The sequence below is a fragment of the Orbicella franksi genome, chromosome 9 (assembly GCF_964199315.1).
Source record: "Orbicella franksi chromosome 9, jaOrbFran1.1, whole genome shotgun sequence".
NCBI classification, from domain to species: Eukaryota; Metazoa; Cnidaria; class Anthozoa; order Scleractinia; family Merulinidae; genus Orbicella; species Orbicella franksi.
Window position 1 is genome coordinate 30545710 of NC_138153.1, and position 14856 is coordinate 30560565.

The 14856-nt window shown below is 37.2% G+C and overlaps 2 protein-coding genes across 3 annotated transcripts in view; both read left to right on the top strand.

The window, feature by feature from the left end:
* Positions 1-1670: 1670 nt before the first annotated feature.
* Positions 1671-10415, top strand: LOC145496670 (zinc metalloproteinase nas-15-like). Of its 2 annotated transcripts, none has more exons than XM_081476402.1 (8): positions 1671-1796; positions 4719-4892; positions 5226-5349; positions 5957-6048; positions 6659-6742; positions 7138-7280; positions 7545-7656; positions 8589-10415. In XM_081476402.1, the coding sequence occupies exons 1-8, from the start codon at positions 1727-1729 to the stop codon at positions 8696-8698; spliced, it is 909 nt and encodes a 302-aa protein (XP_081332528.1). In that variant the 5' UTR covers positions 1671-1726; the 3' UTR covers positions 8699-10415. The 2 variants fall into 2 exon arrangements, with proteins under 2 accessions (XP_081332528.1, XP_081332529.1); XM_081476403.1 differs by having other exon boundaries at positions 7545-7635.
* A 479-nt stretch (positions 10416-10894) lies between these two features.
* Positions 10895-14856, top strand: part of LOC145496672 (zinc metalloproteinase nas-15-like) — an 11985-nt gene continuing 8023 nt past the window's right edge. The window contains exon 1 of the mRNA XM_081476405.1: positions 10895-12252. Coding sequence (XP_081332531.1) covers positions 12189-12252 — 64 coding nt within the window. The 5' untranslated portion in view covers positions 10895-12188. The remainder of the gene's footprint in view (positions 12253-14856) is intronic.

A 14856-nucleotide genomic window follows, 5' to 3' on the forward strand; every position in this document is an offset into this window, starting at 1 on the left:
TGTTTGACTACTATATACAGATTTTTTAAAAAAGCTAATATCTCATATCGAAGGTAATATCTGCGAGAAAAATACCATTATTAATACTTGAAGTTATATTTAAGACCATCCGTGACGTCAAACAAGGGCGGGAAAGCTCGCCGCGATCGGGATAGTCCACCGTATAAACAGTTTTTTGGTAATTTCTATAATCATAAAAATTACAATTTCCTTGATTGTGATTGGTTTAAGAAACTCCTATTTTCCACTAATTCACTCGCCAAGTTGTTATCGGACAGTTCGTTATTAGACAGTTTGTTATTGAACAGTTTGTTATCGGACAGTTCAATAAGCCAATCACATTCAAAGTTGTAGTTTAAATCAACCAATCGCATTCAAAGTTGTAGTTACGTGCTTGCGTGCGCTTTTGTGCGCTTTTGTTTAGAGGGGCATTAAAGCATGGGTAAGTCTTTGCAGTTACCATATACTAATTACGCAAAATTTTTGATCCAATATGGCCTAAGCTCCAGCTTCCGTAAGCGCTCACGGGAGGTTCGACTGCATGTTATTTCCTTTTAAGTTCGTTTAGTAACTGAGCACCACTTGATACTATTTCAAGAGTTAGGTCATTTTACTCTATATAATCAATATCTTATATCGATACTTTTTAGAGAGTTTTCGACTAATGCGTGATTTTGCATAATACAACTGGAGCGGAAACATGAGGGTGTGGTTAATTTGTACTTTGTGGGTGCGGTGCTATTTTAATCGACATTGCGCATGCTTTTCTGTGATGTTTGTGTCGTACTTGGCGGCAGATAAACCAGCCTTAAGAGGCCAACAAGAGGGTTGACCACTTGACCACGGTGTACACGTTTAACGGATGAACGCACACAATAAGAAAAAAAATCAGAAAAAAAATCAGAAAAAAAGCTTTCCTATTCTCAGACTGTTCGGATTTCCCTTTTTTGCTTTACACTTGCGTTTGTGCTCGACTGAGCTTCCGTTTACGTACATGTATCTATACTTACACCAGAGCGTGTTACGTACGCTGGTGTCGTGCCAAACAACAAGCAGTAAGATGACTATAACTTCTAATATCTCTTCCTTGGCGTTACGTAAGAACGAAACAGAATTAACTAATGTATATAGAAATAACAAAATGTCAGTGAAAATAGAAAAAGGAAAAGAACCTAAAGAACCTTGATAGAACTTATCGGTTCCGTTCGTGGCGTACTTGCATCCAAGAATAGTATTTTCTGTCGGTTTTTTTTATCAATGTTTTGCTTCGCCCTTGGGTAACTAAAGTCGGCCTGTGTTTCATTATAATGCTTAGGGCGAAGTCTGAAAGCATGTTACGAAAGAAAGGCAATTTTTTTTTGGGGGGGGGGGGGGCAACTCATGTTTTAAATGATTATGCAATGATTTTGCTTGTAATTATAGCTAATTTCTAGATTCGTTGTACATGTAAAAAACGTTTTTCTTGTAGTTAATTTTACATTGTTTATTGCAAGGTATTGCGTCGTGAACTAAAACATAAATATATTGATTAAGAGCTATATTAGAAATTGCCAGTTCAAAATAGCAGCGTATTGGCTCTTTTTAATGCCAATCGCTGATTGGCCAGATGTTGGGCATAAGGTCAATAAATAATCGAGATTTCTTCTTGACTTAAACAGTTAATAGTTGCCAGTATAATCAGTAATTAATAAGGAGATTAAAACACCCCGTGTTGAGAGTGAGCAAGATGAAGTGGTTAGTCTCCCTTTTGTTGCTCATCACGGTGTTTCTGAGCGCATCAGCTTCAAATCCTGAGGGTAAGTTTGGCAAATACCTAAATTAACGAATAAATTTTGCGAAAAAATAACGGAACATGAGAAATCTGCGTGATTCGCGGCTTCAGTTGAATTAGGGTTCTTGCTTCTGAAAGCCAAACTAGTCGCGAATATGCTATATTCGGGAAATGCGTTTATAACATACACGTGTTCTTGAATATTCAAAATATTATAAACTCTGACGATTGAATGAAAGATAAGTTAGAAAAAGTTTATTGGAAGGTTATGACTTGGGATTGTTGAAATGTACCAAGTGACACAATTTGATCAATTTATTACTTGTTACCAAACTAGTTGTACAAACTGAAAGCTACATGATGTACAGACTAATTTTTTTGGAGTAAGATTAATAATTTTGCTGATGGGAAAACAAATATTTATAATGACAAACATGCATGTGTATTCGTTCAATGCATCAAATTTCTTTGCAGTTATTGTTTTTTTCTCGTTGTTTACAAATTATAGATAGAAGTAGTTTTACTTTTGTAGGTGATGAAAACATTACTCAAAAATACATTGCACCTATTTGAAGTTCGTGCAAGAATAGAGTTTTGTTCACATTTTCTTTTAGAGGCAGGTTGCTAATATCGTCCCTATATTGGTTTTGTAAATTCTGACATTTTCGCAAATAATTTGCAAGTGGAATTTTAGCTATCTGCTAAATCTTAAAGATATAGTGGCCATTGTAAAGAATAGGAGTTTTGGAAAGCTCAGAATTAAAGAAATTATATTGCTAAGCAGAGATCTGAAGAGAAATTTTAAGTATGTTACAATTTAACTGAAACAATTATTTAACAAAAATCGAAGTTAAACACGAAATTTAAGCAGACAAGAATTACTCTTAAAATTACCAGTTTTGAAATTTACGAGATATCTAATCGAAATGACTAATAACTTGCCAAGTTGTAGTCGATGACATGGAAAATCAAATAAGAATGAATGTGTCGATAAAGAACTTAACAGATTGAGAAATGACAACTTTTGCTGGAAAATTTAAAGAAACTACAATATGTACGTGAATGAAACAGCCCTGGTAAATTTAGTGAGAGCAAAACAATTCTATATGGGTAACATAACTTATGCTATTTTAGTAAAGAAAAGTGTCATAATTCAATTTTTTTCCAGAACAGACGATTTAATTCCTGATAAACTAATCGCTGTTGTCTCGTTCAAAAAAAATTAAAAAAAAAGAAAAAGCAGTCATATACTTGCGATTCTTTCTGTTTTTTGTATTTTGTTTTTAGTTTCTTTTTTTTGTTGTTTTTGTTTATATGCTTAAGTAAATGTGATAGGGCCACAATAACCGTTAGGTGCTTGAAAATTTTGCTTATGACGTTTGCAGTTTTAAGCAGGAACGTTTTTTTTTTTATGTCGATGTGTCAGGGATGTCGATGGCTTCATCACAAGGAACTCGCATACAAACGTATCATGATCAAATATAGAGAAATTTAACGCATCACTGACAAAATGAACAATAATATAAGAACCAGGCATGGGAAAGTGACAGTAGATATGAATAGTCGCGTTCGTTTCTCTACATGTGGTCATAGTATTTGATATCACAAGCAAAATATGGGAAACTTGCACTCTGGGGACTTATATTATTACGCAGTTGCTCAACCGCCCAGTCGGCAGGGGACACGTGACGGCGCCAGTGTTTAATGAGACCTCAGTTAGCAGTTTTTTAGAAATGCCGGATCCATATTGCCTCGACCGCTCAGTCGAATACACGGACCGACAGAGCAGAGCACATCAACCTAACCAATACTAAGTGCAAGTTAGCAAATACAAAACATTCTGTATAATTGTTGAAATGAATTTCCACGCATGCCTGTATTTTAAAAAGGACATCGCTCATGCTAATGAAAGTAAAGGAGCTAGAAACGTTTCGTCATAAAGCATTTAGTTATTTTATGCACCGCTTAAAGGCCCCCGGGCTGGTATCCTGCGGAACTTACCAGTAAAGCGAGAAATATCGTAGAACCGATATTTTCCTTCCTGCCTTTGTACTGAAATAATATTGTTTTATAAACACACCAAGATCAACTACCTCAAGAACGTGAGAAAATGTTTATATTTGGATGTTTTTTCTACTCTTAACCACGTACATGGCTCCGCCTCAGTGATCGTCGGAAATCATAAAAAACAACCACACTCTATATAACATTGTTCTACATCACGTAAGGCCTCGGGTAAGACCGCGGTTTGAAAATGTTATCATTTCGATCAGTTGCTACATTTCCAACAGACCAATTTGTTATGCTTAAAAACTCACGCAAATCAATGATATTATGCACTGAGAAACAACATTACTGAAAAGTGACCAACCTTAGGTAGATATTTCTGAGTAAAATTTCTTTGAAAAAAGAAAAAAAAGCAAAAAACAAAAAACAAAAAACAGAAACAGAAAACAAACAAAAGGAGCGAATTGCTTAACATTTGATGAAACTTTTTGTTCCGTGACTAGAAGTGCCGAGAAAGAAGTGTTGTTTTTGAAATCCAAAAGCAGCGAATTACGTAGACAATTGGTCCAATCATGAACCCGATGCGTCTTTCCATTGCAAGAGCATGGGTAGCACACCAAAATAAAATTACTAATGGTCTATAATTTACTACGGAGGCAGCGTGGCTGAGTGATTGGAGCGCCGGAATTGAAATCCGTAGGTCCCGGGTTCAAATCTCGTTCTGACCGCTAGCTGATGTTGTTCTGGGTAGCCCCGAGTTCAACTTCTCGGCTGTGCTTGTAAATAGCCAATTGGTCTGTCTCCCGGCAGTTGGGATTCTTAATCTAGTTATGTTTATTTGAATATTTATTTATCATTGTTTGTTTACATTGGTCCTGAAAAGCCCCAATGGGGAGTGGCCAATTAAGTAATTTATTTAATTAAGTAATTTACGTTGCAGAAAACCCGGGTTCTAGGAACCCCAATCTGCTGGAAGGGGATATGATCCTTTCAAACCAGCAGATAAGGAGAGCTGAAAAAGAAGAAGATGTCGATAGATCCCGTAAAAGAGCAGCAATGAAATCCAAGCTTTGGCCGAATGGAGTTGTACCTTATATGATCGATTCAAGTCTTAGTAAGTACTTAAATTAAGCTTAGTACCTTCGTCTCAAACAAATGCTAAATTAGACTGAATAAGTTAAGTACAAACTTTTGAAAAAGATCAAAAAAAGCGATTCAAATTTTCTTGTTTTAGTGAGAGACAGATAACGTTCCTAAGGTCTTATGAAGTCCATGGCCTGACGAGCACTGTTGTTGTTGTTGTTATTGTTGTTGTTGATGATGATGGTGATGATGATGTGATGACGATGATGAAAGACAAACATGTGTCGTGCGTGATGATGAATGACCATAACACACTTGTTCAAAAAAATGAATTTATTTCTTAAATTTATTTTTTGTTCTTTAGGTCGGTACTCCAGAGCTGTGTCCGCCATTAGAGCTGGAATGCAGGAATGGAGCTCAAAAACATGCATCCGTTTTAAAAAGAAAGCAAGAGAATCAGCTTACATCAGGTTCAAATCTGGCTCTGGGTAAGTAAGGGGAGATCAAGAGAATCTTTGGCGCAATAATGAATAAATGAATAACACAGGACCCGAAAAGTCTAAATTACCACAAAAAGAAGAATTCCAGTGGAAAAGACAACAGTCAAAACTAAAGTTTTCATCATGCATTGAATTTATGTTTCATTTTCGCGTAGAATTAAAAACTGAAAAACTGACGTTGAAAAAAACTGGTGTCCGCTTAGTAGAGGTGTCCAGTTACGTGAGGTGTAAACTGTTGCGTTTGTATGTTTGTGGCGAGGACCATTACTTCATGTAAGTGGTCGCTCGGCAACGGTTAAACACTTGGTGTTGTAAATGCCTGGGACAGTGACTAAGTGTCTTGAATCATGACTTAGTGTCTTACTGTTGTGTCCGCCTACAATTGGTGTCCGTTTACGTAAGTGTTTTATACCACGCCTCACTTATTCTTGAATATTTCGTGTCGTCTTTGGTCAAGAGATCACTAACTGGCCATGTATAACCCCGTTTCTTCCCATAACCCCCCTTCCCCCTACAATCTGCTTCTACCATGAAATACTTAATCTACATGCTCAAATCATTGACTGTATAGTTTACATGACCGCTTATCTTTTAGATGTGCGTCATATGTTGGAAGAACAGGTAGACAACAAGATATTTTTCTCGCCTCAGGATGCTGGTACAAGGGAGTTGTTGCTCATGAAATTGGTAAACTTTCATTGTTTATATATTCTGTCCAACTGTAAAAGTAAACACAAACAATTAACAATGAGGGTAGGTAAAGGAGGCAATTTGGCAGCATCTTGCATTGATTAAGTCGTTAAAAAGGTAGTAGTTTTTATGGAGTAATTTGAGGTTTTTTTTTTTCTTTTCTTTTTTTTTGTGTTAATCTAGATTTTTGGATTGTCAATATATTGTACATATGTTATATAGTCTAACATTTTATGCATGGGGGTTTCCCCAAGTATGGCGTTGCGGTGGTACTTTTGGCCACCTCCAACTCCTGGTTTTGAAATTTTTTACTCACACTTTTTTCAAGTAAGCATGGAGTAGATGTAACTGATAAAAAGGTCATCATCGCCATTCAAAAAGCATTAACCGTCAACAGAAAACCAAACATCGTACTATGGCATAATGGTATTTATGTCGATACGTTGACCTGTATTTAATGGCCTTAGAAGTACCAGTTCACGAGTTGATCAGTTGTTGCAAATCATATGATCTTCAGCAAACCCCACAGAGAGCTCCCGAATTTCGTTGCACAATTAGTATTACGATCTTCGTAGCACTAAGTGAGTTATATTACACTTTTTTTCAGGGCATGCTATCGGTTTCTTCCACGAGCAATCTCGCCCTGATAGAGACTCTTTCATCACTGTATTCTACGGAAATATCCGTCCGGGTAAGTATTGACGACTTAAGCTTCGATTTTCTATTTTTCTAAGAGTTATAAATAATTAGTCGTCACGGATCTTTCATCCATTGGTGATTCCACAACAGTGATTCCTATGATCTCTATATTCCTATATCATTAAAGAGAAACCGGCTCACTTAGATTTCATTATCAAGATCATATTAAATTACATACAAAGTTCAAATGTCATTTTAACTTTAAGGTTAAAAGTACTTCACTCAGCCACGTTTCTACAGAACTCGACAGCGAGAGCAGATGAAAAAAACTGAAAACGATAATATATTTTTTGTGAAGATTGCTTATCTGACTTTACTTTTATTTTCCTGAAACGCAATTGGAAATTGAGTTTCATGCTTGCAGTGTACTAACACAACTTCTTTCAGGGGCGGAGCGAAATTTTCACAAGTACCCCAGATCAACGATTGACTCTCTTGGCACTAGATATGATTACGGAAGCTTGATGCACTATAGGAGCACGGCGTTCAGCAAAAACGGACGACCAACTATAGTTCCCAAGAGATCAGGGGTATGCTTCGATGGTAACCTGAAACTGTCTAGTGAACACCTAACCTTACAATGATTAAATAAAAAAGCAATATAATTTTAATTTGTTTTTCTCAGCAAACCGTCAAATTACGATAGAACAGCAAATTAATTTTTAGTAGCAGATGAAGTTTTGAATTTAAACATGGGCCGGGTTGTTCGAAAGCCGGTTTACGCTAACCCAGGATTAAAAGTTAACTGAAGTATTAATTTTGTGGTAGCTAATTAGAATGCTTTATCTGTTAAGGTTACTATTGGTCAGCGTCTAGGGTTAAGTTCCATTGATGCACAGCAGGCGAACCTGCTTTACAAGGCCCAGTGCGCTCGACGGCCAGGAGGTGGAGGAGGAGGCGGAGGAGGTAACGAAAGTTTTAATGCTAACAATTTCATTATTAAGACGTTCTTTATATATGTTTAATAATGTAATTTATCAACACTTCCGCCTGACCGATTCGGCGTTCACAAGCTCCAGCCTAAGATATGATATGTTGCTCAAGCAGTCGTGATTGCTTCACCGTAATACACATATTGGTAACTGTTATACGTCAGGTGTCTCTCCGACTATATAAGGAGCTTAAGCAAACCACCGCGACGACGGCAATGAGAACGTCACCAAACAAAAGGTTTAACGAGCAAAACAATGGCTGCGCACGTGCGTTATAGATCTTTGTACGTTTGTTTGCCGTCCCCTGCAAAACATCAATGTGAAATGATCAAGTTCTGCGTAGTCTGAGGAACGGGAACGACGACGGCTAAGTTTTTGTATTTCCATTAAGAATTGAACGCCGTCGTTGCATATTTAGCTTGAGCACGTTTTTAGACCCGTTGGAGCGCTGACAATTGCGAATTTCATTTGTAAAATGTAAATGCATTTTTTACCAGGCGTCGTCTTCGGTGTCGACGTCATCATTGCGTAAGCTCCGTTATCTCCCCTTAAAATGCTTAGGGCAAAGAAAAACAGGTTGCAAGACGCAATACAAAGAACATTTATCTTACATATCAAAAGACTGATATTCTAATGTTGCATAATCAATATGAACAGACATTAATGGGCTTTCATTTCGTACATTTATTGCGCAATTAATGTTTGTTGTGACTCAGTGAAGTAGGAAGCCATTATGCCTCATTTACTGAAATCCCACCAGAATGTAATCGATAACAAGTCAGGTCAAAAAACAGCAAAGTCTGATGAACAGTCTTGCTTGTCTGCTTGTTTTTTTGGTAGCGCAATTCTTTCATTGTAAGTTCATTCGAAAAGCCACAAACTTCAGTTTGAATTGTTATTTTTCAGTGACTTGCAAGGACAAGACACGCAGTTGTAGATATTGGTCTTGGAGACGTCGCTGCAGATGGAGTAAATACGTCAAAGCAAACTGTAGGAAAACCTGCAAACTATGTTAAGAGTTTCAAGCGACTCGGAAGTCGACCAGTAAACAGTGCCAATTTCGTACTAGCGAGTTCATTCAGGTCTCTCAATGGATTAACAACAGCACCTGTTTTGTAAAGGTTCATTATTAGTTTGTACAATTAGCATTAAATAAATCGATTGCTTGTCAGCATGTCGGCTATTTTACGGTTTGTATTTAGCTCCCGTCATATTAAAACCATCATCATGCAAACAGTTGCATGGCAACGAGTGCGTGTGAATTGTGCCAGTCCCTGCTCGGGAATTGTGTCTTTGTACAGAACCAACAGATTAGCAACACTGATTAGCAAAATATTAGCAGCTTTGCGCTCTACGGTGTACTCTCTTAGAGGAACTGATATATTTTCACTGTGTAAACCTGCTTCCAACTCTTATGGTCTTCAATCGTTCATGTAAAACTTAGAATTCTTCACCTGAGAACATTAGAACGGAACTTACTTTAACTGGTTTTAAGCGCCTCTTGAAAACAGTCTCCTTACAGGCATGATTACTGATTTCTACACAAGTTGTTTATTTTAAATTGATTTCTTTTATATAAAGATATATACATATATAATGTACTCAAACATTATTGTCAGTAGCAGCACTTTTTGTTTTTCTCTTTGCAATGTTTATTAACATCGCAGATGTTAGCTTTTTAGCTACCCTGTAAATGCCAGTCAAAATAAAGTTATATATTTAACTATGTATGTAACACAAACACTTCACCATCACTACGAGCAATACCACGCTTTTGTAGTTACGAATGTAACCACGCCAATATTAAACGCTTCTCTATACCGATTCTGTTTTATGCTCTTGATTCTAGAGAGGTAGCACCGTGACGATGAGGATCCTTACCATTATTATCGATTTAAGTACTTAAAATATATTTCAATATTTAGAGAGGAAGTCAAATCAACATTTAAATATCTTCAGCCGATTAAACCACTAAAAATAGGCGATTTTCATGGTGGCGTCTTTTGACATCAACTAGCAATTTATTTTTCGTAGTGTTTCGCTCGTTTGTTTTACTGCCGAACTCGGTGAGTAAATTGATTGACAATCGATTTACATGTAAAGTTTATTATTAAAACTACGGCATACTTGCACAAGACCAATTGCGTCTGTGTTTTTATTTTTTAGTCCGTTATTTTGTAGTCCTTGATATTCACCTCTGAAAATTATACTAAAACAATTATTCGCCTCAGGCTCGGTGAACTTGGTGAATATTCACCTCGACTTTCAGTTTGTCTCGGTGAATATTCACCAATGTTCACTTCGCCTTTGGCGAATAATTGTTAAATATCGAGCGTTGTGAAAGATATCGATTTATTTCAATTTTTTCCGATTATTTTGTGCTAATTCTTGGGTTTGTGTTGTATGGGGGGTTTGTACAATTTTATATAAAAAAACAACACTCCAAATCCCAATTCGACCAGGATCGGGGACCCGCATGAAAACCAGCCGTAAGGCTTGCTCTCTTAATATTGTAATTTGTTTATAAAGAGGCGATGGCGATAGCTGTTTTTCAAGCAAAGGTTGCAGATCTCATCCACTTAAGATTTTTTTTGGGACACAGAGCTATTGTTGGAACCAGTTCAAATTGTGGTCGGATTACAAAATGAGACTTCCAAAACCTCCTAACGAGCCAGCTATAATCTGCATCTTTCAACCTGATTTATTCTCGTTCTTTTAATAACGGATTAATTAAAATGGGACTGCCTTGTTAACAAAGATGAACACATCCCATATTTTAGGAGCTGTACAGTATTTGAAGATTTCAATCACCAGCAAGAGTCGCTTAAAAAAACTGACGTCGATTTGTTAAGTATATAAATCTTCGTTCACACAACAACATAACACAGATCTCAAGTCACAATAAGACATAAACGTTTTTGCCAAAACACGCACGGAATAGTTTGGCTTTCAATATCAGTGATAGACGGTCTTCCACATGAACAATATTTGACAGGCACAGAATGGAATACGTACGAAATGTATGTTTTTGAAACTGTGCGTCATAATTTTCAAAAAAATCAAAATTTGTGTTTGTTTTCCGTCCGATTTCTTTTAAATCTTTTCTCGTCGACAAACTTATATGGCGAAAAATGTTTAGTGGCACAAATGAGCACGCTCAGATTCGCTAACGTCAAACGTCAAACTAAAATGTCGACGTTTGCCAGGTGGCAATGGCGGTCCCTATGTGTGTGTATCGGGTAAATACTTAATTTATTAAGCCTTGAGCAGAAAAAAAAAAAACCGCGATTGATGATTATTAACAAGATTGATGTAGATAATCACTGGGAATATTAATATATTTAAAGTGGTTGAAGCGGTTAAGCTGCTGCACCCGAAATCTTCTGTATCACACGTGTTTTAGAGTTTCAGGTGATTAGATCAACAGCACGGCCGTATTAGGAATGACGAGTCCAAAGGCATATGCGTAGGAGGCTACGGCACAGATCCATTACGTCATATATCGTCAAGTCTCTTTTAGGGGCTTCCAACAACATATTGGCAACGCCGAGGATACTGCTTCAGTCAAATAAACATGTATATTTTATCAGGCAATTTCGCTATCATCGAGATCCATTCAGTTGGTACATAGACTCCACATCTATTCACTAGCTATATTCATGCATGTTACGTCCATGTTCGATTCCAATCTAGTAGAAACATGGCCAGTTGTTGCTGTATTTCATTTTCTCACGAGACATATAATTCGGTTAATTATATTGAAGAGGGCGGCAAAGAAGTGTACCAAGAATATACCTTTTAAGGCCCGTCCACACGTATCCGGATATTTTTGAATCAGCAACTTTCTCTTCCCGGATTAAAAAATTTCGCCGTCCGCACGTAACAAAAATATCCGGATTCGCTGCCGAATTCGCCGGATGCGTGTGGACGGAAGCTGTATCCCGAAAGAGAAAGTTGCGGATTCAAAAATGTCCGGATACGTGAGGACTGGGCCTAAAACTCATGACATCGCGTTTAAACAAAGCCGAAAATCATGACCGTGACGATGGCTTGATATCTCATCTCAATTAGCTTAGGTTTTTACAATTATATTTCTCCATATATACCTTATATGTTTCCTTATTTTTAGTTTCGACTGAGAAGATATATCAAACACTCGAGACATTGTTTCACTACATTTCCAAACACCTCGAGGCTCGTCAAAAATACTCCGGTACGCTTCGTCTTATCAACTCTCTTCTCGGCGCTTGGAAATGTCGTCAAACACGTTCTTTCGAGTTTGATATATTACATACAGCGCTGCACTTACCTTAATCTGAAATATTGTGAATGAGGACTGTTAAAGAAGCTTTTATTTATTTCCCACGTTTATTCTTTGTGGTTGGCTGTAAACAATCTTTTAAATCGCCGACTCGACCCAATAAAATTCGAGACTCGTCGTTCACATCCATCAGTTGATAGCTGCGTCCCACAGTGACACAAAGTATTCAGAGTAGTGGAAGGAAAATGAAGTGGCTTGGCTTACTCCTCCTCGTTACAGCAGTGTTTGGAGCATCAGAAAATCCTGACGGTAAGTCTCAAATTCTTTTCAAATTTAACAATTAAATACTAGCTTAATTAATTTTCAGGACAGAATGCTCAGTTTGCTTTGAGTGGGTTTTTGTTTAGATTTTTTTTTCCAGTTAAGCTGAATAGGATAAACAATACAGTTAAAGATTTATCACTTAACTCGTTTTTTTTTAGCAAACAAATAATAATCTTGAACGTTGTAAGTCTCAGAATATAGTCAATTTGATCAAAACAAACAGAAGATACAGGAATATAAGATAACTGCAACCGCTTTAATGTTCTTTTTTCCGAAAAACTATAAAAAAATTATGTGTATTGGCAAAGGTCGTTCTTAGGTGTAAATTGAATTTTAAGCATTTGATGACAAGAAAACGGCTGCGAACTTCACTAGTATCCGGAATCAAAATGAAAATATTTCAACTTGAACTGAAAACAAAAAGAGGAATCTATTGCTTTGTTTCACGCAGCATGTAAATACAAGAACGTGACTCTATTTTGCATGTTGTCTTAAAAGAACTGGGATACTTTTTCCTCTTACATCGCCCTTGTAAGTTGCACCTTTTGCCATTAACGCTAATAAAACAGTCAGAAAACTCAAGTCAAATCGAAAAAAAAGCTTGTTATGTGGCCAAGTAATTAATTTACCTGCGACTGAAAACTCCCGATATTTTTGGGAAACAACTACAGGATAGTGGCGTGGGAGGCATCGCACCCTCGTGGTAAGTAGGCGCGACTCCGGATCAAAATTTCGTAAATGTCTTGTTTGTCACTTTTTCAGCTTGGCGCTAATTCTCATAAGATAAGAAACATAAATTGGGACGGACACTATCTGATGGGGGACCTCTATTTCCAGCTCTGACGCATGTTTGAAGGGCCAAAAAATACTGGTAGTGGTTTAAACCTTTCATTGTAGTGCCCTTTTAACATGAAACAATTAAAAATATTGAACCACACGCAAAAGTTGTGTTCGCCGTGCAGCCGCTTCCCATCCGGCGAGGAGCCGGATGAGTGGCGGCTATGAAAAAAGCGGTGTCAGAGACGTTTGCTGGTAAAGCAAATGTCAGTCGTCCCACCAAGAGTAGTATCGAGCTTTCTACCACCCTATATGGAAGTTTCGGTTGACAGAATATCATTCTCCAGACCGCAATCTGACATATCGAGAGATGTCGAGAAATGCATAAAACCCTCATGGTGAAAACACAAGCTAGAATTATCTCAGTTCCTTAAACTGAGGTTAAAGTTCCCTGACTTCTCGTCAAATTAAGCAAAAAAAAAAAAAAACAAACAAATAAATAAATAAAAATAAAATAAAAAAAAAAAAAAAAAAAAAAAAGCTCAGTGTACATGTAGATGAAAATATATGCCCTGATAAAATTGCATCGGTTGTGGTTTCATTAATGACGTCAGTACTGATAGCACGCGAGGGCAATATACAAATTTCGCGAATCTTTTGATGTGTTTAATGTTTTTAATGAAAGAATACTGTTGGTTAAACACATCAATAGAGGCTGAACAGCTTACAAGAGAATATCTGGATTGATGTCACTATAATCTTAAAGGCCATCTGATATTCAGAGGGAAAAAGTTCTATTCTAGAAAAATAAATTCTTATTTCATCGATAACTCTCGCAAATATATTTCTTAATTATTCTATTGTGTGTCATTATCGGTTTCAAAACTATCTCAGAGTGAAGATGAAAAGAGAGCGTTCAATTCCAAACTGAAATACAAAACTTAAGCCGTCATGCTTCACTTTCTAGAAAATACGCTGAATTTGGTCATTTGACCAGGACGTAAAACGCACATGCGGAGCCATGATGCTGTGCATTAACTCCTTGTTTTACGATGTTATCGCTGCTGTTAACACGGTGGTTTGCTTCCTGGCCTGTTACTGTGACTTTAAATAAGGGGTTTAGAAAGGGAACTCTCCTTTCCTTTAGAAGAAAAGTCAGTCAGTCTGTCCGTTCGTCCGTTCGTCCGTCCGTCCGTCAGTCAGTCAGTCAGTCAGTCAGTTAGTCTGTCATTCAGTTCGTCAATCCATCAGTCAGTCAGTCAGTCAATCAAACGTACGCCATAGTGGATGCATTTTAGAAAATTTAGCTAGAGGGAACCGGGACTAGAACGAACGTGGGACAGCTTTAATTTGTTGCAAATCGAGCCGGAAATCGGACAAAACGAGCAGAAAGCCTTGACCGCGCTGTTTAAAAAAGGGAAACCATGTGTTAGTTCTTCAGCCACACCAGCAGTTGTTAGAGAAAGCTAGTCTACCAACATTGTGCAATAGGAGACTACAAGACATATGTATTTTAATGTATAAGGTTAAACATAATTTGCGCCCGCGGACTATTTGTAACATGTTTTATACTAATTGCCACACTTATGGTTTACGGCAGGGAGATTTTCATTTACCTGGATTTAACGCTCTTACGTATGGGAAATATTCAATTCGATATCTAGGCCCAAGACTATGGAGCAAACTAACAAATAAAGAGAGATCGGCGATAGACCTCAAGCGGTTTAAGACCCACGTACAGAGACTAGATCTAGACAACATCCTAGGTGGATGTAGTGACCGCCATCTCATAATTTTAATTTCTCTTATAGG

What these genes read in the sequence shown, in the direction of transcription:
- LOC145496670 (XM_081476402.1), top strand. Translation starts at nt 1,727, where the DNA reads ATGAAGTGGTTAGTCTCCCTTTTGTTGCTCATCACGGTGTTTCTGAGC. An exon ending in ATCAGCTTCAAATCCTGAGG is followed by an intron (nt 1,797 to 4,718) that starts GTAAGTTTGGCA and finishes TTTACGTTGCAG; the next exon opens with AAAACCCGGGTTCTAGGAAC. An exon ending in AGTTGTTGCTCATGAAATTG is followed by an intron (nt 6,049 to 6,658) that starts GTAAACTTTCAT and finishes ACTTTTTTTCAG; the next exon opens with GGCATGCTATCGGTTTCTTC.